The sequence below is a fragment of the Carassius auratus genome, chromosome 39 (assembly GCF_003368295.1).
Source record: "Carassius auratus strain Wakin chromosome 39, ASM336829v1, whole genome shotgun sequence".
NCBI lineage: Eukaryota > Metazoa > Chordata > Actinopteri > Cypriniformes > Cyprinidae > Carassius > Carassius auratus.
In genome coordinates this window covers 13,185,473-13,211,770 of record NC_039281.1, presented here as the reverse complement: position 1 = coordinate 13,211,770, position 26,298 = coordinate 13,185,473, and the positions used below count along the sequence as shown (strand labels likewise).

The 26,298-nt window shown below is 36.4% G+C and overlaps 2 protein-coding genes and 1 pseudogene across 2 annotated transcripts; 1 reads left to right on the top strand and 2 right to left on the bottom strand.

Moving 5' to 3' along the window:
- Positions 1-2,890: 2,890 nt before the first annotated feature.
- On the bottom strand, positions 2,891-15,659 carry LOC113057999 (LON peptidase N-terminal domain and RING finger protein 1-like). Its single transcript, XM_026225671.1, has 12 exons — positions 14,846-15,659; positions 12,516-12,634; positions 11,637-11,759; positions 11,297-11,467; positions 11,045-11,174; positions 10,228-10,303; positions 8,153-8,267; positions 7,862-7,983; positions 7,449-7,607; positions 6,805-6,967; positions 4,476-4,625; positions 2,891-3,988 (listed from the first exon to the last, which is right to left on the bottom strand). The coding sequence occupies exons 1-12, from the start codon at positions 15,141-15,143 to the stop codon at positions 3,839-3,841; spliced, it is 1,776 nt and encodes a 591-aa protein (XP_026081456.1). The 5' UTR covers positions 15,144-15,659; the 3' UTR covers positions 2,891-3,838.
- Positions 15,660-16,655: 996 nt separating this feature from the next.
- Positions 16,656-18,096, bottom strand: LOC113058001 (mediator of RNA polymerase II transcription subunit 7-like). The gene is made up of 2 exons (XM_026225672.1): positions 17,940-18,096; positions 16,656-17,591 (listed from the first exon to the last, which is right to left on the bottom strand). Exon 2 carries the CDS (start codon positions 17,580-17,582, stop codon positions 16,854-16,856), a length of 729 nt encoding a protein of 242 aa, XP_026081457.1. The 5' UTR covers positions 17,583-17,591; positions 17,940-18,096; the 3' UTR covers positions 16,656-16,853.
- Positions 18,097-21,062: 2,966 nt separating this feature from the next.
- LOC113057997 (tyrosine-protein kinase ITK/TSK-like) lies at positions 21,063-26,279 on the top strand (annotated as a pseudogene).
- Positions 26,280-26,298: the final 19 nt, after the last annotated feature.

Sequence of the window (26,298 nt, the reverse complement as noted above, 5' to 3'; positions counted from 1 at the left end):
TTTGATGTTCACTTTGAACTACATCACAAGGACGTTTTTAGAGACACTGTGCTCTCCGTCACAATAGTTTCTGTGACTGTGCAGGAATGCTTTTTACACTTGAAGTCAATTCGACATTTCAAAGTATTGCCTTACCAACCAGTTGCGAAATCTGCCGAACGATAAATTCCTACTTTTTTTTGACTGTACTAAATCATTAAACATGTTTGCAAAATGCTAAGTCCACATCCGAAAAAAAAAAAAAAAAAAAACAATGCTTCAGTCTGTTATTCTATTTTGAATTTATTTAACAATCGTTGAGCGACGGTAAAATGTGATGGCACTTTTCGACTTGCTTGCTGCAGACAGTGATTTAATGTCATAAATAATTTCAAAATTATGGGAAAAAAATTCTGCCATAAGAATAGGCTATTTCCATACCTAGATTCTTTTATCTCAGCCTGATGCTAACTTTATTTATTAAAATAAAAAAAATAATAATTACATTTTAAAACTAAAATGTATTTATTATTACCAAAATTAACATTCTAGTATTTACTCGCAATCATGTTATTGCAAATCTACAAACTAGGCTTCTTCCTTCTGTGGAACACTATTTTAAAGAATGTTTAAGGTTCTATTTGTTAATATTAGTTTACTATATTAGTTAACATGAACTAACAATGAAAAATTTCTAAAGCATTTATGAATCTAATATTAATTTCAACATTATTAAAAAAATAAAGTTGTATCTTTTAGCAGCATTTAATGAACTTAAACTAACTTTTGTATTTTTATTAATGTTAACAAAGATTAATAATAATAATGTGTAACTAACGCTAATGGATGGGACCTTAAAAAAAGTCAAGTTCTTTATATAAAGACCTTTATTATATTGACAAACATAAAAAATAAAAAAACACTTAGACATATTTTTATATATAATATTAGAGTGAACTCTTCCAGTAATTAATTTAGACCAGTCTTCTTAAAGGAAACACGTTAAACACACACAAGCATCTTGCTCGTTGGCGGGAATACGTCAGATATTTTGTGATTGTATGACGACATCTAGTGGTTGCTTGGTAATAAACTCAAACGGTTTGACTTTAATGTTGTTGTTTTTAGTTTGATTTTTGTTCCAGTTCCAAAGACAGAAATGCAATATGTTGAATGATAGATTTTAATGTTACATGTATTGTATAATGTGTATCTCATAAATCAAGGGTTAAAAACAAACCTATTAAAAGTAAAAATCACTGATATAGCCCCTGAGATTACACCAGGGAAAACGCATTTTAATAAACAAACACATAAATATATGGCATTAAGAAGAATTAATGACACAGAAAAGAAACACTTTGCATCAGACTCCAATGATCATTTGAAATAAACGAGCAAGCATCATTTGCAGTTGAATGGAAATATTTCCTTGTCATACAATTTCTTAAAAAAACTGAGGATGCAGTCTTGATTAGTGATTCCGCTCTGACTTGTCTATATTTGTAGATTAAATCTAACTGAAGTCTTTTGACTTACACAAGACATCTGATCCGAGGGCTATTGTAGCATCCTTCTTTTTTATGAGACTATTAGTGTAGAATAAAGTCACTCTAAATTGCACTTTTACTATCCCGAAGCATCACCACAGGATCTGCCAACTCCACATACAATTAAACCAGAAGGGTGAGAATTTGACATTGTCAGGTCAGATGAAGCAACAGTTCTGACAGCACTTGTAAGTGATCTTTCAAGTCGTGTGTCCTGAGGGTGCAAGGTATTAGATGTCAAAAGTGCACCTTAGATATGAAACAACACATCAGATGCATCAATCAGGACTTAAATTACTAAAGCAATTCTGATTTAAATCCCTTTCATAAATATATGTGTCTCTATGAATCACTCCACTGTGGTCATGCGATCATGAATAGTATGTGGCTCAGCATGACTTTGACCATGGTAGTATGAAGTGGAACATAACCGAGGCTTCTTTAAATCTCAGTTTTTGTATGAACCTTGTTGTGTCTAATCTTTTCTCCAAAAGTTCCCACATTTTTACTGCTTCAAATAAGAAAGCTAAAATCTAAATGGTTTAGGTATACTGCATTCAAAACATGGTTGAAAGCAAATCACCCGACTGTTAGTAACTGGTTTTCAATATGGCAAAATAACAGTAATTGTCCGAGCAGTGCACAACAGTTAAAATATGAAAAACCTAAAAATAAATTAACAGTGCAGGTGGGTGCAGGTTAACCCTTTTTGGACATCCAGCCATTAGGAGCTAGACACATATGAGATGAGAAAAAAAAAAAAAAACAATAGCACTATCACTAGAGTAGAAACAATGTCAGGTTCAATTGCATTTAAATGTAAAATCATATTTAACATTGCAGTTTTAACACTTCTCAGAATGTGGCACTGAAACAGAAGAAAGGAAAAATAAGGAACATAAATCCACAGTCCTTAACAAAATATCTGAACCCATATTAAGGCCCATCACAAGGCACAAGCACACAGAAATAATCCAATTATGACTAACACGAAGAGTTTCAGAGAGCTATAATGATCAACCAGATAGCTAAAACCTTCACAACATCTCCCATAACTGCTGTTTGATTATGAATAATGTTCACTACCATTCTTATGTTTGGGGTTAAGATTTTTTTTTACGTTTATGAAAGTCTGCATGTATTTATTTTTTTTAAAATACAGAAAAATATTGTTCACATTTAAAATAACTTTTATATTCTGATATATTCTTTTATATTTTTTTTCTGTAAAGCCAAAGGTGAATTTTTTTATATTACTCCAGTCTTCCGTGTTACATGATCCTTCAGATATCATTCTAATATGCTGATTTGGTGCTCAAGAAACATTTCTTAGCATTATCAACGTTGAAAACAGTTGTGCTGCATAATGTTATTGTGGAAATAGATTAAAAAAAAATTCAGTATTCTTTGATGAATAAGAAGTTAAAAAGAACAATGTTTAAAATAGAAATCTTTTGAAATATGTGGTCACATTTAATCAGTTCTATGCATCTTTGCTAAATAAAACTGTTAATTTCTTTCTAAAATCTTACTGAGCCCAGATTTTTGAATGGTAGAGTACCTTAACAGAAGGAATCCCTTCCTCTCTCTTCTCTACTATCATGCCAGCAAGTTTGCAACACATGTAATACTACGAATGGAACAAGCACAGCTAGCAGCTTTCATTCAGGTAGTATTCTGTGCCATTGGTACTGCAATATTAATAGAACTCCTCCTCTGTTACGGAGGATAATATTATTTCTGATTCTACTAAAAGTTACTGCTGGAATTGTGGGATTTTGAGGCTGCAGTCATAAGTGTTTCATTCATGCATAATCAATGAGTTCCTATTCAGTCGTCAATCTCTTGGGCCAACTGTTTCCCTCTCGGCCACATATTTAAAAAATCCAGGGACCAGTACTACTGGAAACATCTCAAAGCATGTCAACAAATCTAGCTGCAACATTTGGCATCCACTCTGATGATGTTAAATGAAGCGAACAGCATGAATCAGTAAACAGCTGTTCAGTGTAGAATGAGTCCTTGGCTATTTGGTGCTCGACTCAAGAATTAGTAAAGATTAATTCAATAGTTGTACAGGTCATCTCATTTTTAACCAACCCATATCACAGCTGCCCAATGTGTTACCAAGCACAAGAGATCTTGTGTGTCGATTATGATCAGAAAAAGAAAAAAAATTGGCAAGAGCAAACAAATCACTTGCAGTTGAATTTAAAATGTACATAAAAAATAAAAAAAATGTATGTCTTCCGTGGTGCATGCATGTGATGTGATCAGAGATACGGGCAGGCACATAATGTGTCTCCGTCCTAGCTCTGAGAGAAGTATTCTAGTACGATACGTAGATGACCCAGTCTGTCCTTCAGGGATGTCAGAGACAGGACGGTGGTCTGATAGGCTGGATCTAGCTGCAGCACTGACAGGAGCCACCAGCACCAGGCCGGCCCATTAGCAGATGCCTGCAATGTACAAAGACACATTCATTCTCTTTAAGAAGTTACCGTATTTTCCGGACAATAAGTCACACTTTTTTTCATAGTTTGGCTGGTCCTGTGACTTATAGTCAGGTGCGACTTATTTATCAAAATTAATTTGACATGAACCGAAATAAATGAACCAAGAGAACTGAACCAATAGAAAACATTACCGTCTACAGCCGCCAGAGGGCGCTCTATGCTGCCAGAGATGATGCTCAGTGCTCCTGTAGGATACACTGAACACATAGAGCGCCCTCTCGCGGCTGTAGACGGTAATGTTTTCTCTTGGTTCTTGGTTCTAAATAAATGAAACTTATAGTCCAGTGCATATACTTATATATGTTTTTTTCCCTCATCATGACGTATTTTTGGAATGATGCGACATATACTCAGGTGCGACTTATAGTCCAAAAAATACGGTACTACTAAATAGTTCTGTTAACAAATGCAATATTCTGTGGGCTCTGACCTGAATGTCGTCCTCTTTCTCGGGCATGATGCCATACTGCCGGGTGATCTGCTCCTGAATGCGGCTGTTCAGACGGTGGTACCACTCTCTCGCCTGCTGATACACGCTGTCATGGAGTAGCTGCAATAATTCAAGCTCGGCGCCTTCAACCTAAACCCAAATGTATGCAAATGTTATGTGCATAGACAAGTTTTACTGTCACACTCAACTTCAAACAGAGGATAAAATAATATAATCATAATATGCATGGGTTCGAAAAGAGCTTGCATTTGTTGACTACCAGGCAGTTAATCACAAGCTCCTCTTCCTAATGTCTGCTGAATACACATGCAGTTAACACTAATTAACATTAAGTATTTACTTGATATTCAATTTGCAGTACTAACAAAAGGTTTTGTGTTTAATGTCATCATAAGCAATCCATCACAGTCTCATGCGTGTGATAGCAGTAATAACTCTCTCTCATGAATCTTTAATAGATGCTTTTCATTTAATCCTCAATTGTGACTCGATCTTATTTAGGTGATTAGACACATAACCACAGGGAAAATGCAACAGAAAGCCAGACTGTACAAAACAGCCACATTGTTGCTTAAAGCATTTCATTAGTGAAGTGAAGTGACATACAGTTAAGTATGGTGACTCATACTCAGAATTTGTGCTCTGCATTTAACCCATCCGAAGTGCACACACACAGCAGTGAACACACACACACACCGTGAACACACACCCAGAGCAGTAGCCATTGACAGTCCTAACTGAGATTGTAGATAGAGTGTCAATGGTCCACTTGAGAGATAGGTTTGCGGTAATGCAGTTATAAGTCTGTGATCTGACATAAAGCAAGAAGAAGAAAAAGACGCATCAGGAGGTTTAATTTGGTTTTTGTTTGTGTATGTTTCTTTTTACTTTAGATACGATTGTCGAACATATCCAAATTAAGTTTCAAACTGGTGATAAAGCAACCGTTACCCTCGGCTTATTCACCATGGTAAAATTAATTATTTTAATGAATATAATGAATGTATGATTATATCCACACAAAATAAATGACCACCCAAATGAAAACAATTTTGGCTGGGTGGTTAGTAACACCTTTTTCTACATTTTCTGCAAATTCAGAACACATATTTAATATTGCTTTTCACAGACTTCAAATTCAGAAGTCAAAATTAAATACAGTTCCACAACAGGACAAAGCAACTCTTTACTGTTTTAATATAAAATGCTGAAATGTTATTTTTACTATAGGCTATAATATCTCATATACTATGTAATAAAATTGTTATTTGTGACTGATAGTTAATATGGCAGGAAAAGCTTACGACTACACTACCACATCTTGCTTTGGAAGAATACTATACTGAAAGTATCTACAGTAGATAGCAGGCCATACATTTGATAAGTTATTGATTGGAAGTGTGCCATCCGGAAACATCTCATTTAAACATGTGCCAGATCTCCTTTACGACAGGGACTGTAACCTTTAATACGAGATGTGCAGTTTCATTTACAATCAAAGACTGTATTATAGAAACTTCCTATCAGAAACTAATCTTAGTAAGTTAATCTTAAAATAAGTTAAGATCTTATCAAACTAACTAAAATCATCAAGGTTCCTAAACAGATTAGATAGAACTCTTGAATTTCAGATGTTTATGTAATAAAGCCCCATGAGCACAATCTAATTTACATTCTAGGCAGTGAATCTGATTATACGGATTCAATTTTGAATATTTGTCATGCAGACTTAATACTGCTTGCAATAAAGACCTTTTCCAAAATAATTTTTCTTGGTCTGAGATCTGAAATTTGAGATATGGCAGTCTGTAATCTCTATTCTCATCCTCAGACTGATGTATATAGGACCAAATGTGGAAACACTTCAGAAGTGTCAAAGTCGTCATTGGATTGGTTGAATTATACGGGATTTCCGAGAGACGTGTGTGTCACATTCTTTAACGTTCTGCCTGGAAACAAAAATGTTGTGGTGCCAAACCCCCTCACGAAAGAAGAAAGCCGTTGTGTGTACAACTGTGACGATGAGCGCTTATCAGGATCAACTAAATGCTGGATATTTAAAAGTATCTAAAATATTAAAAGTTTGCCGCATCTTTCAAATACGTCCGAGAGTTTTACACACCGTTCTGTTATTGTTGCAACATTTCCACACCCCGAAGCATGACGCTGAACAAAACAAACTGTGATTGGTTTTTTGACATGTCGGTCAAGCGGCCTCATAGGCAGGCATTAGCCAATGAAAGCTGCCATAGATTCCAGACCTACAGCCATCAGTCTGAAGGTCTGGTGAGACTATGTAACCTCTGACCTTGTGGTCCTCCAGGTACTCAATATCAGCAGTGTGGTAGCCATCCCTCTGTCCTCTCCTGAGCACTCGGAAGCGACTTCCTCCCACTGTATCCACATAGGAGCGACCATCAGGAAGCAAATCCAGATCCAAAATATCCAACATGCAGCCATAATCTGCAAAGCTATCACAGGAAATACTGGGATCAAAACACTTGAAAGGCATTCCATATTCCATATACCGTATTTTTCGGACAATAAGTCGAACCTGAGTATAAGTCGCATCAGTCAAAAAATACGTCATGATGAGGAAAAAAACATATATGAGTTGCACTGGACTATAAGTCCCATTTATTTAGAACCAAGAACGCGGCTGTAGACGGTAATTTTTTGTCTCTTAGTTAATTTCTCTTGGTTCATGTCAAATTAATTTTGTTAAATAAGTCGCAGGACCAGCCAATCTATGAAAAAAAGTGCGACTTATAGTCCGGAAAATACGGTATGTTTATATTCCATAGATATACACATATGTACACTACTAACCCCAAACTTTAAAAAAAGCTAGGGTGTATATGTATATATATATATATATTTATTTAATTAATGACACATAAAGTTTCTTAAAAGCTGTAAAGACACAAAAGTTAGCATAACCTATTTGTATACCCTTTGCCGTGCTCGTAGCTGCACATGCCAAACTTTTTGGTGCCCGTCTCCATACATCGCCGCATCATCAGACGGTAACGAGGCTCAAAGATGTGCAGTGGACACGGGATGCCAGGGTACGCCACCGTGCACACAAAGATTGGGATGTCCTTAGTCAAACTAGAGATAAGAGAGGGCAATTCATTTTAAGATTGCTTTTGCATAACATTTCCCAGTATCAAACTGTTTCTGGACTGCTAATAAACCACTAATAAAATGTTAGGACTGCTAGACATTTTAACCATCTAATTTTTATCCCATTTCATTGTAAAAAGCAATGCAGATATTGGAGTCAAGCAGCAGAGGAGTAACTTATAAATTGCAGTATATAGACAGGACCGCGGTTTTTCATTATCTCCGAGAGGGGCACTCACTTTGAGAGCTCTGCCATCTCCGCCTCATGCACCTGTTTCCTCTCAGCCAACTGCTGGGGGAAGAGGCGGGACATAATCTCCTGCAGCAGCACGGTGGGGTTGTACTTTCTGTTCTTAAAATACTGCAATAGGAAGGAAAGAGGTGAGACTTCTATGCAACATGATTTGCTCAGCTTTTTAATGAAAACAATGTGATTGACTTTAGAAGGATTCAACTACTGGATTTGATTCTACATGCTTCTAAATGTTAAAAACATGTAATTATTGTAAGAGTCTGTGTTTTTGTAGTACCTCCTGCAGTGGTTGTTTACAAAGTGGACAGCGTAGATTATGGTCCAGACTTCTCTCAAGGCAGTTTTTGCAGAAGGTGTGTCCACAGGGAGTCGTCACCGGCTCATAGAATAACCTTTAATCCATTAATCATGACAGGATCAAAGATAAGAAGTGGGCAATTACCAAATACCCTGATTGCAAACAAGCTATTTTGAAAGTGAGGATATACAGTATGTCAGTCCTGAAACTTTGCTGCATGTACAGTGTGGGTGGCCATTGGTTCTGTTAGCAGCTTGTAAAACAAGCATTTATTTAAACATTTATTTAAAGGGGGGGTGAAATGCCAATTCATGCATACTGAGTTTTTTACACTGTTAAAGAGTTGGATTCCCATGCTAAACATGGACAAAGTTTCAAAAATTAAGTTGTATGTTTGAAGGAGTATTTTTGTTCCCAAAATACTCCTTCCGGTTTGTCAAGTTTGAAAGTTTTTTTCGAGTATGGCTCTGTGTGACGTTAGATGGAGCAGAATTTCCTTATATGGGTCCTAAGGCACTTCTGCCGGAAGAGCGCGCGCTCCCGTATAGCGAGGCTGAGCACAGACATTTCACTGATCAGAGCAATTCACTGATCAGAGCGAGAGCGTCGCGAAAGTCACAAAAGAAGTGTGTTTTTGTTGCCAGGGCAAGACAACCCTGCACAGATTACCAGAAAAAACAGCATTAAGGGACCAGTGAATGGAGTTTATTTTTACAGAGCATCAACGGAGTTGTGCAAGTGTTTTTGTTTGTTCCCTGCATTTCGAAGATGCTTGTTTTACAAACAAGGCCCAGTTTGACGACGGATTTGCGTATCATTTATTTCTTAAGGATGATGCAATCCCAACGAAAAAGGGTCACGATCATGTGTTGGAACCGCAGGCGGTGAGTAAAACTGCTTAAAATATCTCTGCCTCCTTGTTAGTGCGTCCCCTCCCATGCCGGAGACCCGGGTTCGAGCCCCGCTCGGAGCGAGTCATTGCTGCTGCTGCTCTCGTTCAGTTCAGCCTCGGGATCTGATTCTGGATCATAAATAAACGGCTGAATCTGACTGTTAGCCATGGTTTGTTTTGGATGATGGTTTTGTCCTCACGATAATGTCACAGCTTCCAAACGCTCTCAACGCAAAAGCCTACTGGCGCTCGTGATTGTTTAGCTCCGCCCACACGTCACGCCTCCAGCCGGTCATGTTTTTCCGGGAAAAATCGGTACAGACTATCTTTCTCTTATGAATATAATAAAACTAAAGACTTTTTGGAGTTATGAAGGATGCAGTACTACTCTATAGGTACTCAAGATTAACAGGATATAGAGTGAAAACGAGCATTTCACCCCCCCCCCCCTTTAAATTCTAAATTGATTATAGCCTAAAAAGTGAGCTAAAATTGCTTGCATATAAATCACTAAAAAGCGGTGACTCACTTCAATTTAATGCAATCTCGCGGTGTTCTGTTATAATCAATGCAGCTCTCTAAACTGCACATATTTACATTGTGTCTACGTGTATCACTTAAAATTGAGTGAATTCTGACTGTCTAATGCTGAATGCGTGAGAGTTGGCAGCCCTGTATCTTTTTATATATTTCTTTATTGATATCTTAATATCTTAATATCTTATATTAACCATTTGCGCACACAAGCATTTTCCGAATCGGCTCCTCTCAACCACAGAAGCAGGTTTAAAAACTGCATTTTTCATTCAGTTTCTTGCCTTTTTTTCCTTATGAACAACAACATCTCTGTATATGATAAAGCTCCCTTGTGGTTTCTCAGTTTAAACGATTTGGGCATCCATAAACATTGCAAAACATAATTAATAAATAGGCGATTACCATATAAAATAATCACTTTGTGCCCTCCAGCTGCATTTCGCAATGACGTAATATGCAAATAACCTATTGAATTACACCGGTTTAAAGTATTGCAAAAATATTGCATCTTCAAATAGGCTGCAATCTACCATTTAAATACCATAGCAAAACTAAAGGAAATACAAGTGTCTGGTAGCAGGAAACAATGGCAGTGAAGCAGGACACAGTATAAATGTCCACTGACCTGATGCAGAGAGGGCACTCAAAATCACTCACAGTCAGGACGCTGAGGCAGGACTCTCTGGCCACGCTGCACACACCTACAGAATCAAACAAACTAAATCAAGCTTGAACAGATTTCATCTTCAGTGACTTACCCATTGTATGGAGGATGCTGGGGTCTGTTAATAACAATTATTATTAACTATTTTAATAATAATGTAAATGTATAAGCCATTATGTTTGCCTGTTACTAATGAACAAAGAACTTACAAAACCCAAAGTAATCTAGAAAATCTAAATTAATGTAAAATGTTTAATATGATTTTTAATATTAAAACTGTTTCATACTTAAGCAATAAAGGTTTATTGTATTATATTTAGTACTAAATCAATGTTTTAACAGTTCCTAAATGTTATATGTTCAAATGTGTATGCATTATGGTTGTTCTATAGTAGTGATTAAAGGGTTACTCCTGCCCTTTCCTGAAAAGTTTGTCATCAATCACTTACCCCCCATGTCTTTCATAACCCATAAAAGCTTTGTTCGTCTTCAGAGCACAATTTAAGATATTTTGGATGAAAATTGGGAAGCTTGTGCTATCCCATTGACTGCCAAGTAAGTTACACTGTCAAAGTCCAGAAAAGTATGAAAGACATCATCAGAATAGTCCAGCTAACATCCGTGGTTCGGCTGTAATGTCATGAAGCGATGAGAATACTTTTTGTATGTGAATAAAAAAAATTATATATAGCTTTTACGGGTTTGGAATGACATGGGGGTAAGTGAGTAATGACAAAATTTTCATTTTGGGTGAAATATCCCTTTAAGATGTTTTCACCTCTGTTCTGTTTCTCTTCTCTCTTCGTCATCAGTTCCTCATCATCCTCAGCAGTGGGGAGGAAGGACACGGCCTGACACAGGCTCAGGCAGCACTCGCTGCTGGTGCCGTGCTTCACTTTAGTTGCATTCTAGGACAGAACAGAACAGAGCCTGAGAGTAAGCAAAAACTTTTCCTAATGATGTTAACATTACCAATGTTACATTGCAAAAGTAAAGTTACAACAGCATTAGTGCAGTGCGCACACCTCACCTGCACGGGATCACTTTGACCTTCGGTATCGTTGTGGGAGTAGCGCTGAGCATCTGGACACAAGGGGCTTACAGAGCTGGTGATAGGACAGAGATCCTGCAAGTACTCAGACACAACATGCAGCATCCGTGGAACTTCTTCTGGTACAGCCATGCCCTCTGCCTCTAAGATCTGCATACGAATCAGTGAGGGTATCATAGAAACATTTGTTTATGTTTTAAAGCAGAAAATGCTCTCTGAATGGATGTTTTGGTACTGAATCCCTCAAAATGATTCTAAAAGGTATGATTCTATTTCCAGAAAATGCTTTGTCCATCATACCGGATTTTTGAAAGCTCACCTTCTTAATCTGACTTTTTGCAGGGGCAAAATCAGACTGCTGCTTCAGGCAACGGTAAAACTGAATGAGGGCTTCAGTCCGTCTGCCCATTTCAAGAAGTACGTTCCCTTTACGAAAGAAACCCTACAAAACATAGAATTCAACCACAAATTATCACAGGTAGCCCTATTTAATTTATTAAATATAACGTTTAAAATAACTTATAACAAACACAATAGCAAAATCCTCAGGTATAAATGTAAATCTGCTGTTTTACAAAGTTTTCAGCAGTGCTTTATTGTGCCAATTTGAACCAGCTTGGGGTCCGTAAAGACATAAAATATGAGTCTCTTATGCTTATCCAGGCTGCATTTATTTGATCCAAAACATATATTAATATTATAACAATTACAATTTCTATTTGAATATATTTTAAAATAGAATGTATTCCTGTGATGGTAAAGCCACATGTTTCAGCATCTTTACTCCAGTCTTCAGTGTCACATGATCCTTTAGAAATCATTCTAATAGGCTGATTTGGCACTTCAAGAAACATATTATTATAAACATTGAAAATAGTCGTTCTGCTTAATATTAAAGGTTCATAACAGCAGCATTTACTTGAAAACAGAAATAGAAAAGTTCTTTAACTAAATATTATATAAATATTCTGTAACATTATACATATAAATCCTTTATATTCATAATGTTACAGAATATTTCATTGATTTTAACTGAACAGTGATATGTATGGTAATATGTAACATGACAGTATATTTCTGTGAGAAAAATGTCAAATCTCAAAATGTGCGCAAGCCATATCAACAGATATTGCATATCTGCAAAGCTGTCAGTCATTTCCATAATATTATGCTATGAGAAAGCAAAAACGGCCCTCACCTCGGTCCAGTTGGGTCGCACACAGCACAGGTCATCCAGGTCACGGAGGGCATCCGAAAAGCGACGGAGGCCCATGCAGGCCTCAGCTCGCCACACTTTAAGACTCACATCTTCAGGGACTGTAGATTCACGAAAAGATGAACAGTGTAGTATTTCAGACATAGGCTTTTATCTGTTTTGATCATTTTGAGTGGGCATAAACAAAAAGGCCAACCTAATAGCATAATCCAAAAAGAAGAAATAAAATGCCTGATGCATAAAAATCAGATGCAACTGATGTAGTTCACCTGCTACAAAATACACAAAGGAAGAGGTGGATGAGCGCGCATTAATCTAAGATCAATCAAATACAACTACAAAGGGATCTGACAATGACTAGAATTCAACATTTCTATTATATAAAGAGGGAAAAAATGCAAGCTGCATGTACGTAACTTAACTGTGCACTTTGACAGATGAAATAACCAGGTTGTTACCCATACAAAACCAGATTATGTCATAGGATCCTTGGTTACACAACATGGAAAGTATATGTGGGGCAAAACGCTGAGTGTACAGGAAACTGTCTCTAATTGGATTCAAAGAGTTGACAGACATCTCGATTTGGCCTCGGAGGTTTATGTTACTAGACAGATAATTGCAGTCATTCAGTGGCTGTAAAATGATACGTAATTCACTAAAGGGCAAATGGTACTGTTGCTGTAAAGAGTAATGTTATATCTACAAGAGAAGAAACTTACAATATTATCAAACTGTGCTAGCTCATACTGTCACGGGATACATTCATGCACCCAATTCTCCACAACTACATTTGTGCATCTTACAATATTTTCTATAATGTCTCCTTTGTGTAGATTGTATACCTGGGGGAGGGTTGTTATTTCACCAAAGTGTTCCCTAGAAGTGCTTTCATAGCCTTATTTACCCTTGGCTTCTGTCTGTTAGTGACATCAGCCACTCACAGCATGTTTTAACCCACTTTTTCTGCTGCCCATTAACCCTTTAGGAGACCTGAGATTATGAAATCACTGTTGCTTTCAACAACCACGGCTCTCCACTCACTTGTGTGAGAGTAGGTGGATCACAAAGACAATATCAAACAGTCTTCAACTAACCCACGCTGTGTGAAAATGCTGCAATCTAGGGCAAATATTTCAAAGATTTCAAACTCCTGCTGCATATGGCTTTCATTATTTCTGCCTACCTGTGTTTACAGGCTGTAAAAGATTGATCTGATTCAAAACATGCATTAAGTATATTCATTACATCATCTCTCTGATGCATTTTCCACAGTGATGACATGAACTGACATGGTTGATGTACAATATTACTAATACAGTTACTTATTAAAATGTAATTAAAATCATTATATTTCTGGAGTTTTGTCATTACATTGAATGCATTCTTTTTTTCATTAGTGTGAGGTTCACCGACTCATTGGCCTACATTTGCAGAATTAAGTGTGCTTTCAAAAATGTCCTATAAAAGGCAAGTGGCAGTTATTATTATGGGTTATAAATATCCTGCACATCAAGAAAAAGAAATGTTCCCTATCTAGACAGCACTAACTAGGCATGTTACATGTCACTTTGCGCACTTACGCACCAAAATGTGTGTACTTTTTAGAGGTGGTATAAATGCAGTGCATTTACAGACTAACTATACACTAAATAGAAATACTGGAGAAAAAAAATTAAACATATATTTCATAAAAAGGTGATTAATGGTGTATGCCTATTGAATAATAATGTGCATTTACACTTTCTTATATGAACCAATCATTAACACTAGTCTTAAGTACAATTTGCTACAGTAACTTTTTTTCCCCCTCCGAGCCAGACAGTGAAATGTTTTGGTTTACTTATGTTTTGATTCATAAAAAAAGACTCGGCTCATACAAGTCATTAGTTCGGTATTCTGATTACCTTTTCACACTGAGGTAATGTGTCCCGGTAACTGTTCCCGGATCGTTAGATTTTTGTTCATTCGTATGTTTTGTATGTTTTGACTCAATAAAAAAAAAATGTATAAAAAAAAAATCGGTTGATTAGAATGTTTCGGTCAACAACATTAGTCGCACTGTATGTTTCGAAAGCACGTTCGAGCACAGTGCAAGAACTAAACATATTAAAAATAAAAATTACTCTGCTGGTGTATTCTTTTTTTTTTTTTTTTTAGTTTTCAACCTTAGGCTTAAGACACAGCTACAGTCCAAGCATCTGCACCTGCATGCATAACCGAGACGGGACTCTAAACGTTCCTCTTTGTTTATAAACACCAGCGAGGTTGCATAAGGTCAGTTCGCTGGTAAACGGCGTTTGCATCCTTACCCATTTCGATCCCTTCATCAGCAATACGCAGCGCTTCTGTAAACTCGCTCGTTTTCAGTTTCTCTTGAATGTGACATTTCATCTTAGTCTCTTCGGGACAACATTTCTCAAGGACGCTGAAGAGCAACACGTTGTTTTTGATGTTTTTTGCATCTCTCTGTTTTAAACGTTCTTTGCATGTGGGGCATCGCGAGGGCAGGAAGGCTCCCATGCATCTCCTGCAGAAAGAGTGACCGCAGCTCATGGTCATGGGCTCGCACATGAGGAACAGACAGATCGGACACTCCAGCAGATCCATGCTCGACTCTTCACCCGGTGTGACAGCTGATACCTTTTCTCCAAAGTTACACAGCTTTATCCTTTAGCACGACATGTGACATGTAAAAAAAAAAAAGTTTAACGACATGGGCAGTTTAACAGCTCTGTCCTATCTCATTTCGTGATCGCTGCTGTTATAAGCTTCCAAAGGCCGATGACAATGTCTGCGAAATTGTGCAAAGAGCATGCTTTAGGAATCCCTCTCCAACTGACTTTTATATGACAGTCGATTTAATACGTATGATTATCCATTGTCAATCATATCTCAGTCTTTGTTGTGAGAGTAACGTTTTCCCTTGTTGTGCATGATGAATTGGTTGGCTCCGCTTCAGTCCGATCAGCACGACTCCTCCGAACTCCATCAACGCAGTACAAGGACAAAATAAAAAGCAACCGATGGATCTCTGTTTTAAGCTCGCAAAAACAACATTTTTCTCTTGTGTAGCATGAAGATTATGCTGGGTTCGCTTCTGACACATTACCTTACATAAATAAAAAAAAACACGTGACGCGTTGTGGTGCTTCCCATTGGCTCCGCGCTCCGCGTTCCGCCCTGTTGTGAAACAGCAAACGCCGCGTTTCATAACAGGGAATCTCGCGCACTACTTTAATGACAGACGCCTACAGAGCAAACCGTGCCATGGACATATGGGTGTTTAATAATTATGCTAATTATAACGAGTTGCTTTCTTGCGTTTCTCTTGTGTATTTCAGGATTTAACTCATGTAGGAAAAAGTTTTGCTTTAGGTATTAAAAAGCATAAAGGGCTTTCCTAGATTCTACATTGAGGGTCACTAATACTACAGCCACGAGGAACAAGACTGTATTAATGTTAATTAAACATGAATCATACGTTGTTCTAGTATTCTTCAACATAAAGTAACGTTAGTTTACTAAAGTTACATAAATCTTAGTACAGTTGCTTTGTAACATTCTTATGTATCTTACAGATGTTTAGTGACATATTGGTCAGCAGAAAAACTTTAAAACAGCTTATTAAGATGACACTGCAAATACAGAGGCTTTGTGAATACTTGCCAAGCATACAAGTATTATTTAGTTCAAATGTTTGTCACTCGTTAGACTAAAGATCACTTACACAAGATTGCATAAGTGCAGGTTTTATAAGTTTGCATTTCCTCCAACCAATCTGCATCACATAACCGTGACACTGAGAATGACTTAAATAACCTAACAACATCACATGACACAACATATTTTTGTAATTATCGATTGTTAGGCTGGGGAACAGGTTATATACCAGTAGTTTGATGAAATTAAGGTTTAAGCTTATTCTTTACATAAAACAATTGAGCAGAGGTTAATTATATGACCATATATATATATATACACACACACACACACACACACACACACACACACACACAAATGGGCGGTACGCATCCAACAATTTTATAAAATATGGTTGAAAACTGTATTTTATACTTAACAATGTGCCTGTTTTAATGATCAAAAATACAGTTAGAGATATGAAAATGAAAAGACCAGTAGACCTTTATTATTTTACACACATAGCTCTTCTTCAGTGACTGTGTAATCTGGCTACATTGTTAAACAGTAAAAATGCCTGTAGGTGTGTTGTGCTTGTTGGCTGCCTATTCCAAGTTTGGTAACAAAGTAGAAGAACTGATATTTCCTGAATAACATTAAAAAAAATCCTTAGTCAGCTTATGTCATCTCATCAATAATACTGCACATTGCAGCATCCTTATCCCACACTTTGTCCTTTCTACTGGGCACGTTCTTGTCCGTTTGTGCAACCATGCAGCTAACACCTGTCTCATCTACATCCCTAGGCTCAGTTTTTAGTCTGAAGTCTCCAGCTGACGCCACACCACCAGCCTCTCCCACGCTGGAGCTGTTGGGTTGTGGCAAATCATCAGGCAGTGAGGCAAGATACCCCTGGATCATCTCCACCACCCGCTCCAGGTGCTTCTGGAAACGCTCAGCCGTCTCCAGTCTCTGTCTCTTCTGAACCTCCATCATGACCCGCAGCGTCTCTCTGGCCTGGTGGGGACGGTACTCGTTGATGAGGTGATGCATGTGGACAAAAAGAAGTTTCAAGTCCTCCAGCTTCTCCTCTCGCTTAATGCTGCCTGGGCTTTTGATGAGGATGTCCAGAAGGTCCAGAAAGTTGACCAGGATGGACATATTTAGTTTCTTCAGCTCTCTTTTGTGGTCAAACTGCATAGGGTGAAGGCGCTCAATGCCTTGGCTCTCCAGTGGACGAATAATGAGGTCATCGCATTGGAACTGATTACCAAACATCATGTAACTGTCTCGAATAGGAGGAGGGGGTTTGGGGGCCAGTCCCTTTCGCACATTTTCATCTGTGTACTCCTTGATGTACTGCATCGGAGGCGGTGGGAGAGCACTGACCTGCTGTGGCTCCCCCATTTTGGAAATCTAGAAAATAATCAAATATATTTGTTAAATTACTCAGTAACATTATTCAATAACGCTACTATTAGTAAAAAATAAATAAAGAAAGAAATAACAGTTCTTGGGGATACATTCTACAAAATAATAATAATCATAACAAACACAATTCGCTTTAAAAAAAATACTTTATCTTTCCTAGAATATACTACCGTAAAACAAACATATTGGAGGGCTTTGGAAATGTAGTAAAATAAAACATGACTTAGTTGATCAACAATACTGGTTTAGAAAGAGCTAACAAGCTAAAAGCCACGGCTCACCGAATGATGATTCCGAGTCTCGTCAATGTAATATTTAACAAAAAATACTTACCCAAACTGCTGGCTTTAATGAAAAAAAGTAATGTCAGCTACGTAAACAGATTTTCAGTAAACATAAGCAAAACGACCAAGTCCTTTTGCATGTCGATCTCGATTTCTCGATTTCTCCAGGTCTAAAGATTAATGGATTGCATTGGTGCACACTCCCTTAGCAACGAGGTATTTCGTTGGCCAAAGACACATTAGGGCGTGTCCTAAACTAGCGTATTCAATGACGTCGTAGTTTGAATGTTTAATACTGTTTTTTTTTTCTTTACAGTTTAAGGTTTGATAAATAGCCTTAATATAATTACATTAATTTATATCAGCTTTAAAAAAAAGGGAAATTTACAAAATATAAGAAATACATATTTTTTTAAATATAGTTCTTGTTTGTTTATTCTTGTCTTAATGTTTGTTGGCAGACTGTCCATGACGGGTATATATAAATGTATGTTTGCTTCAGACATCGACAGCAGGTTAAAAAGGTCAAAGCTATAAAAAGGGTGAGTAACTGTTAAAGTGATCATTTTCGTACTTTCATTGCATTCTTCCTGGAATTTTCTACTTTATTTTTGACAGTTTTGTTGTTTTATTTTCTTGTTTATTAATTTATAAATTATTGTGTTGTATAAAAGGTTTTTTAATATATATATATATATACATATATATATATATATATATATATATATATATATGTATATATGTATATGTATATGTATATATATATATATATATATATATATATATATATACATATATATATATACATATATATATATACATATACATATATATATATATATATATATATATATATATATATATATATATATATATATATATATATATATATATATAATCCCCTACAGAAACTTTTTGAAACATCATCAGAAAGTCAGAAAAAAACAAAAAATGTTTTGTCAGTAAAAAGATAAAAAAAAAATTAAAGCTGCTACCAGTAAATATGATGGAATTTTTTATCCTTTCTTCACATAATTTTATAACTCTTTTAGCCTACACAAAAACTAAAAACAAACAGTGTCATTTCATTCCGTACTTTGTTGTAGCCAATAGCAGATGTGTACAGTAATTGAGTTACTTTTTATATGACTGTTTAGTTTACACTGATGCAGTTTCTTTATTAATGTTTGTGGTTAGATAACTTTTCAACCTTTACCTGTAATGCCAGGTTTCAAGTTTATGTCTATTATGCTGGTTCTCAAAAATATGAACACAAATTTTTTTTTAGGATAACATTTGAAAGTTTATTCTCTTTCAACTGCCTCCATGAGCTTTGTTTACATTGATGTTACTTTCACAGTTTGCCACTTAGAGAGACAGACATACAGGGCCGTCGCTAGTGGGGTGAAAGGTGGTGTCGATTGGGGCCCACGGCTGAGGGGGGGTGGGGCCCGGCGATCTCAACCATCTAGCTGAGGCCAGTCTAAAAAAACGCTCAGGACAGCTGACAGGATAAGTGAAAAGCTTACCATTTTCACATGTTATTAAGCCTTGCCACTTGCCAATTTAACCATTCAAAAGAGTTTAATGCCTTCAAACACAAGACACGGAAAAGCTGAACTGAGCAGCTGGTTACTCGTGTGCTGTGTTCGGTGCGCACGCAGAAGATAGAACCACGTCTCACAGACAGGAACACTAAACCGAGCTCTGCTTTGCAAAGTTCTCCTTTAAGTTTCTCCTGCACCTGAACGAACAAAAACAAATCGCAGTTTAAACAAACAGAAAAGAATGTGTAAGAGCCCACTTTAGCACCGCGGTGTTCTGGTGTCCAGGCTCACGCGGAGAGAGACATCTCAAAACACTTGAACACCGATTTTGTTTTTGCTCTTGTTCCGACAAAAAACATAAAAATTATGTGAAAATACCCGTCTTGGATAGTATGTTCGAAAACTGTCAGTTATGTCTTAAGTGAAAGTAAACAGTTGAGAAAAAAATCGTATGTGTATTATATTGGATGCATTCATTATCTCTTAAAGTGACCGTGCCTAATTTAGCTACTAGCTGGTTTAATTTTAATCCAATGAAAGAAAAATTAAAAAAATTAAAAGGAAAGAAAGAAATATAGATTTTTTTTACTAGTACGTGCCTAATGGTTAGAGAGTTGGACTTGTATCCCAAAGGTTGCCGGTTCGAGTCTCGGTGCTGTCAGGATTTGTAGGTGGAGAGAAGTAAATGATCAGCGCTCTCTTCCACCTTCAATACCTTGATTAAGGCACTGAACCCCCAGTTGCTTCCTGAGCGCTGGATATATATAGCTGCCCACTGCTCCGGGGGTGTTTTCACTTCTCACTGCTGTGTGTGTGTGTTTGCACTTGGATGGGTCAAATGCAGAGCACCAATTCTGAGTATGAGTTACCATACTTGGCAAATGTCACAACATAAAGTGAACTGTGACATATTATCCCCAAAAAATGTTCATACATTTTACTACTAGTGAAATTGATAATAAATATATATATATATATATATATATATATATATATATATATATATATATATATATATATGTATGTGTGTATATATATATATATATATATATATATATATATATATATATATATATGACAAAGATTTATTCAGACACTTTGCCCTGACCATGTTTTGCTTAAATGTTTTTTTTTTTTTTTTTTTTTTTTTTTTTTTTACTGGAGTTACTAATGCAACCTTTTCACATGCACCACAGACTGAACAAAATTATTAATTTCTTGGTAATTGGTCAACAAAGTATTGCCAGTTGTCTGAAGTTTTGTTTCATTGTAATACATTACATATCTTTCTATCAAAGTTATCTGATAATATCAAGATAAATTTGTTCTAACAGTTTAAATCTGAGTTCTTATTTTATTACCATTTTCTAAACTATCTGATAATTTGAGAAATGTTGAAGGTGTTTGAATAAATTTCGGTTTGACTGTATATAACATTTTTACAGTGCTATTTTACATTTAATTATTTGGTTTCTGTACCTGGACATTTACAAACTTGAAAAAACTGTGTAAATAGAACAAACAAATAAACAGAACGAACATACAAATTAAACACTTTCAATCAGGGACCACTGGTACAACCTGCACCGGGGCCCCGCTAACCCCAGCTACGGCCCTGAAGACACATGAAACTATTCTATACAAAAGGGACAAAGGTAAAACAAAATGCAACCTGAAACAGGAACAGAAACCAAATTAAATTGGATAGTTACAGATGCTCCCACAAGGAAACTGAAATAACCTGCACTGTATAATATTACAATAAAAATAGCTTAATAAGCATGCAAACTAATGTCCTAAAAATGCAGGAGAAACCGCATATATTTTTGTGTGTGTGTTTGCTGTGTCTCTGTCTGTGTGTGATTGCTTGGGAGATCATTTTGTGCAGTCTACCTCAGGAAGTGGCTTACCTAAAGTGTCAACTCCGGAAACCTATGCTTTATACATCAGTGTAAGCTCTACAAGTGTATAACTAGTGATTGCCACACATCATTCGCCATGAGTCAAACTTCCATGTGGTAGTCAAATATCCAGGTTTCACCATGTACCCAAGGGTCATCCTAAAGGAAACACTGTACAAGAAATCACAGCAGAAGAGAAGAACTTCGCCGTGCAATTACAAAGAGAGGATTTTCGTGTTAAACACACAGGATCTGACATACTTTGAACATCGGCCTGGAGTAAGTAGACACACCTCACTGTAACTGTTAATCTGGTTTGTTTTGTAGTATTACTGTAAAATTACCTTTTCACCCTTTTAATAAGTTCAGAAAATGTCTGTGATGAATGAAGAATAAAATAACGCCATCCCTTTGTTTATCGCCTTAGAAAAAGCCAACTCAGAAAGGCTGCATCGAACTGTCTCATATCAAGTGTGTGGAGATCGTTCGCAGTGACGTTCCCATTCCCTGTGAATACAAGTACCCTTTCCAGGTGAGAATCCAGTGGAGTTTTGCTTAAAGATTTTGTCGGAGCTTATACAGGAGAAGGGGCTTTTAAAAAATGTCGATATTACATCATATCTGTCAGTGTTTTTCCTAAATGCCTAAAAAGGTTTTTATCCCTGTTTGGTTTTTGTTTACATTGCTTAAACTTTTTATTCATGCATTTGTTTCTTGACAGGTCGCCCATGACAGCTACTATCTGTATGTGTTTGCTCCAGATAACGAATGCAGGTTAAAATGGGTCAGAGCTCTGAAAGAAGGTAAGCAGCTGTTACAGAAAGTGATATGCATTGTAAAAAACAGAAAAGAAAAAAAGGGTTTTAAGTATAGAGTGAATTAGGATTTTGTTTAAATATTCAAAACACGTGTGTTTTATCTTTTGTGTTTTATGTTATTTCTTCAACCTGTGAAGCGACACAAAATAACAGCTTATTTCTGAAGTACCATCCTGACTTCTGGGGAGAAGGGAAATGGAGATGTTGTCATCGGACCGAGAAGCTGGCCACGGGATGCAGTGAATACTATCCCAGTGGAGGTGCAGACTCTTGTTTTAAACAGCTGCTTATTTGAAATCAAATAACATTATTGTCACTCCACTGTATGTGAATGCAGTATTTATAATGTGGAGTATGACTGAAATTTGAATGAAATAAAATGTATAAGCATTTTATTTCTTCCCACAGCCAAACCTCTTCCCCCAACTCCAGATCCAATGGTTTGTCATCCAATCTCTGTTTACAGTTTCCCATATATATATACATGTGTATAAATATATATATATGCATATTTTATACTTATTTTTATTTGTATTTCAGTTTTAATGTTTAAGATTACTCAAACGTTTCTGTTGTTTTCGCTGTTGAAAAGCTTTGTTTAATCATGACCGTGTTTGGATGAGATTCTTTAATTTGAGCTGTCTGTATTTATCCACTAGCGGCGATCTTCGGATCCAGAGGACAGGATTGTTGTGGCTTTGAGGAATTTCAGCCCCGTAGAAGATACTGATCTGCCTCTGCATAAAGATGAAGAGTATTTTGTCGTTGACAGTTCAGAACCAAACTGGTGGACAGTGAGGGACAAAGACGGGTAAATATCTTAAACCACTTTTGCATATAACTTCACTTTATAATGCCTTCTAAAATAGTCCCTCCACTGTGAAGTGTGATGAATTACATAAACATGTAAAAGAAGAAAATTTGATCATTAAACTAAAGGCCACACCCTTCCCACTCGCCGTCATGAATATCAGACACAAAAACCCAACAGATATGAACCAGTTCAGCATTCAATATCAGTTCCTCTACAAAAAAAAGTTATTTGAAAATACTTTAACCAGTTACAACAGGATTGTATTATTGCATCATTTAACTGTAGCATCATTCACTATGCATTATATAAACAACATGATCAAATATTATTATTATTTGTATGAAATCTGGCAGTTAACCGATTTGGGCAGCTTAATTTACATTTTAACTGTTTAAAAATGTTTGGATAATGAAGTTTTACAATGATATATAAAGAATAAAGTAATAAAAAATCCTAAAAGCATGTTGTTTAGTTGGTTCTAGTTTATATATTGACAGCGTCAAGACCCCCATATGTTTATTTGGATTTGAAAAGGCAAACAAAGGATCCATGATATTTAGCATTAAACAATGTCACAACATTTTATTTTATTTTATTTTATTTTCATCCAGATGCTGCCTTTATACAAAAAATGTATTAACTAAAAAGGGACAAAAAAAATTATATGACTATTATTATTATTCAGCCAGTCCAAGGTTATATGTTCACTAACTAAAACAGCACTTATATAAGAATAAACAATGACAGCATTAGTGATTAATATAGAATGTTTTCTATGAAGCTGCTAAAGTTTTGTTTAGCATAATAATGACAAAAACAGGGAAGAGGAAAATAATTGTTCATTAAAACTCAGTGGTAGGAAACGTAAATAAATCTTACCAGTAAAAATATTTATTTGCTCTTTTTCTCTCCTGTTACAGAAATGTTGGCACGGTGCCATGCATATATATTGCAGAAAAATTATCAAACAACATCGAGAAATTTGAGTAAGTCTGCTTCAATATATTACAGAATAAAAGATTTGAGCAAATGTCTTGAATTCATAATCAAATCTCGATTAAGTATACAGTAATAGTTTTTCCAATGCTTTGTGGTTTTATAGATGGTACAATAAAGACATAACTCGCACCGAGGCAGAGAGCTTACTAATGAGAGAGGTAAGGCCACCAACAAACGACAGTCAATGAAAGTTTCCATGTCAGATAACTGTAAACTCTGACTTTGTTAAACACTTATGTCATGCCATTTCAGTACATTTTCACAGTTTTCGGGCATTGCAGAAAGTTGGGGTTCTTTGCAAACCTGCAAGAGCAATGCCTGCAGACGGTGCAGGCAAAACAGTGCACAGTTCAAACAGAAATTTACACCCTTTAAACCAGAATGTGGCTGCTGTTCTCTTCCTGTCAAGAGAATTTGACATGTTATGTTTAAATTATGAAAGATCTCACATTCACACATGATATATGAAACAGATGTCTGTCATAATCAGTATCAGTAACTAACATAAACCGTCTGACACCCACAGAAGCACTAGTACAACATTTATATCGACACATTTATCCATAGCACACAGAATAAAGCAAAAATCAGGATTCTATGTATACTTTCTCATTTATGGTATTTATATTGGTAAGTGTTGATAATTATGGTTGAATTTATGGTTAAAAATAAAGGTTTAATTTACAGAACAAGGACGGGGGTTTCATCGTTCGTGACTCTAAACACGCAGGTGTTTACACCGTCTCAATATTTTCCAGAGCTGCAGGGTAAATGCTTACTTTGCTATGAAATTATTATTACTTACAAAGAATTTTATCAAGTCATTTTTTGATCTTACACTGGTGTTTTTGATGAATATCATTCATCTGCAGGACTAATGGAGAGAAGCATCCCCTAGTTAAGCACTACCAGATTAAAGTGCAAAGAGAAGGTGAAAAGGTCATGTATTACTTAGCTGAGAAATACGTGTTCTCGACCATTCCAGAGCTCATCCGCTATCACCAACACAATCCGGCAGGTAAGCTGACAAAATATCACATGCCAATGTTTTAAATAATGTTCATTACATAAGATCAGCTGCATGTTGCTATGTCCCTTACTTGTTAGAAGCACTGCTTTAAAAAACTGTCTTTTTTAAATCTTAAAGTTGGTAAAGCTTACGATTTTAATGTCAGATTTTAAAACTGCGTAAGAATCTTCACTTTGTCCTGTGCTTGTTTCTGTGGCAGGTTTAATAACCAGGTTGAGGCACTGTGTGACCAGAAATGTCACAGATCAAGGATCGATGAGTTGTCATCAGGTAAACTTAAGCTGTCAAATAAAATTTGAGCTTTATTGAAGTGTATATTATAAATACGTCATTTCTATTTCGAAATAAATGCTGTTCTATTGAGCTTTTTATCCTGAAAAAAATATATAAATTCAAAAGTTTCTACAAGCAGCACTGTTTTTAAAATTGATTATAATAAGAATTTTTTTTTATTTTTGTTAAACACCAAAACCAGCATATTAAGATGTTTCTTAAGGATCATGTAACACTCAAGACTGGACCATAGTCTGTGTCTTAGTTGGTGAACATAGTTGGTGAACATAAGAGACTTCTTACAGAAACATTACAAAAATCGTACAGACCCCAAACTTTTAAAATAGTATATAACCACTTCTTTTGTAAAATGCGACAAAGTCTGTGCGTTTTACAGATAAATGGGAGATTCACCCTGATGAACTGACATTAAGCGAGGAACTGGGCAGCGGGCAGTTTGGCTTGGTCTGGAAGGGATGCTGGAATGACCAGCAGGTTGCAGTTAAGACCGTCCGAGAGGGATTCATGTCAGAGGAGGAATTTAAGGAGGAAGCACAAGTGATGATGTGAGTAACTCATGCTGTATGTTTCAAAGGACTTCAAAAGTGTTCCATGAATTTATTGCGTCACTCATTGTCCGTCTCCACAGGAAACTGTCCCACAGTAAGCTGGTCCAGTTGTATGGTGTGGTCACTCAGCGCTCGCCCATCTATCTGGTGTTTGAATTCATGGAGAACGGCTGCCTGACAGACTACTTGCGTGCCAGAAAAGGCAACTTCTCCCAGGAGGTCCTGCTGGGGATGTGTTTGGATGTGAGTGAGGGGATGGCCTACCTGGAGAGCTCCAACTTCATCCACAGAGACTTGGTAAGTGTTAACGGGGTCTTTAATGTGTCAGATATTTTGTGCATTTGTTCTAAAATCGTCCTATTTAACAGGCTGCAAGAAATTGTTTGGTTTTCTGAAGATAATGTGGTGAAGATATCAGATTTTGGAATGACGAGGTGAGTAGCAGCGCCTCAGTATT

Coding starts and splice junctions, on each gene's coding strand:
- LOC113057999 (XM_026225671.1), bottom strand. CDS start 15,143: ATGGATCTGCTGGAGTGTCCGATCTGTCTGTTCCTCATGTGCGAGCCC. Junction 11,760..12,515: donor TGCGACCCAACTGGACCGAG/GTGAGGGCCGTT, acceptor TATGTTTTGTAG/GGTTTCTTTCGTAAAGGGAA. Junction 8,268..10,227: donor GAGTGCCCTCTCTGCATCAG/GTCAGTGGACAT, acceptor AATGGATTAAAG/GTTATTCTATGAGCCGGTGA.
- LOC113058001 (XM_026225672.1), bottom strand. CDS start 17,582: ATGGGGGAGCCACAGCAGGTCAGTGCTCTCCCACCGCCTCCGATGCAG.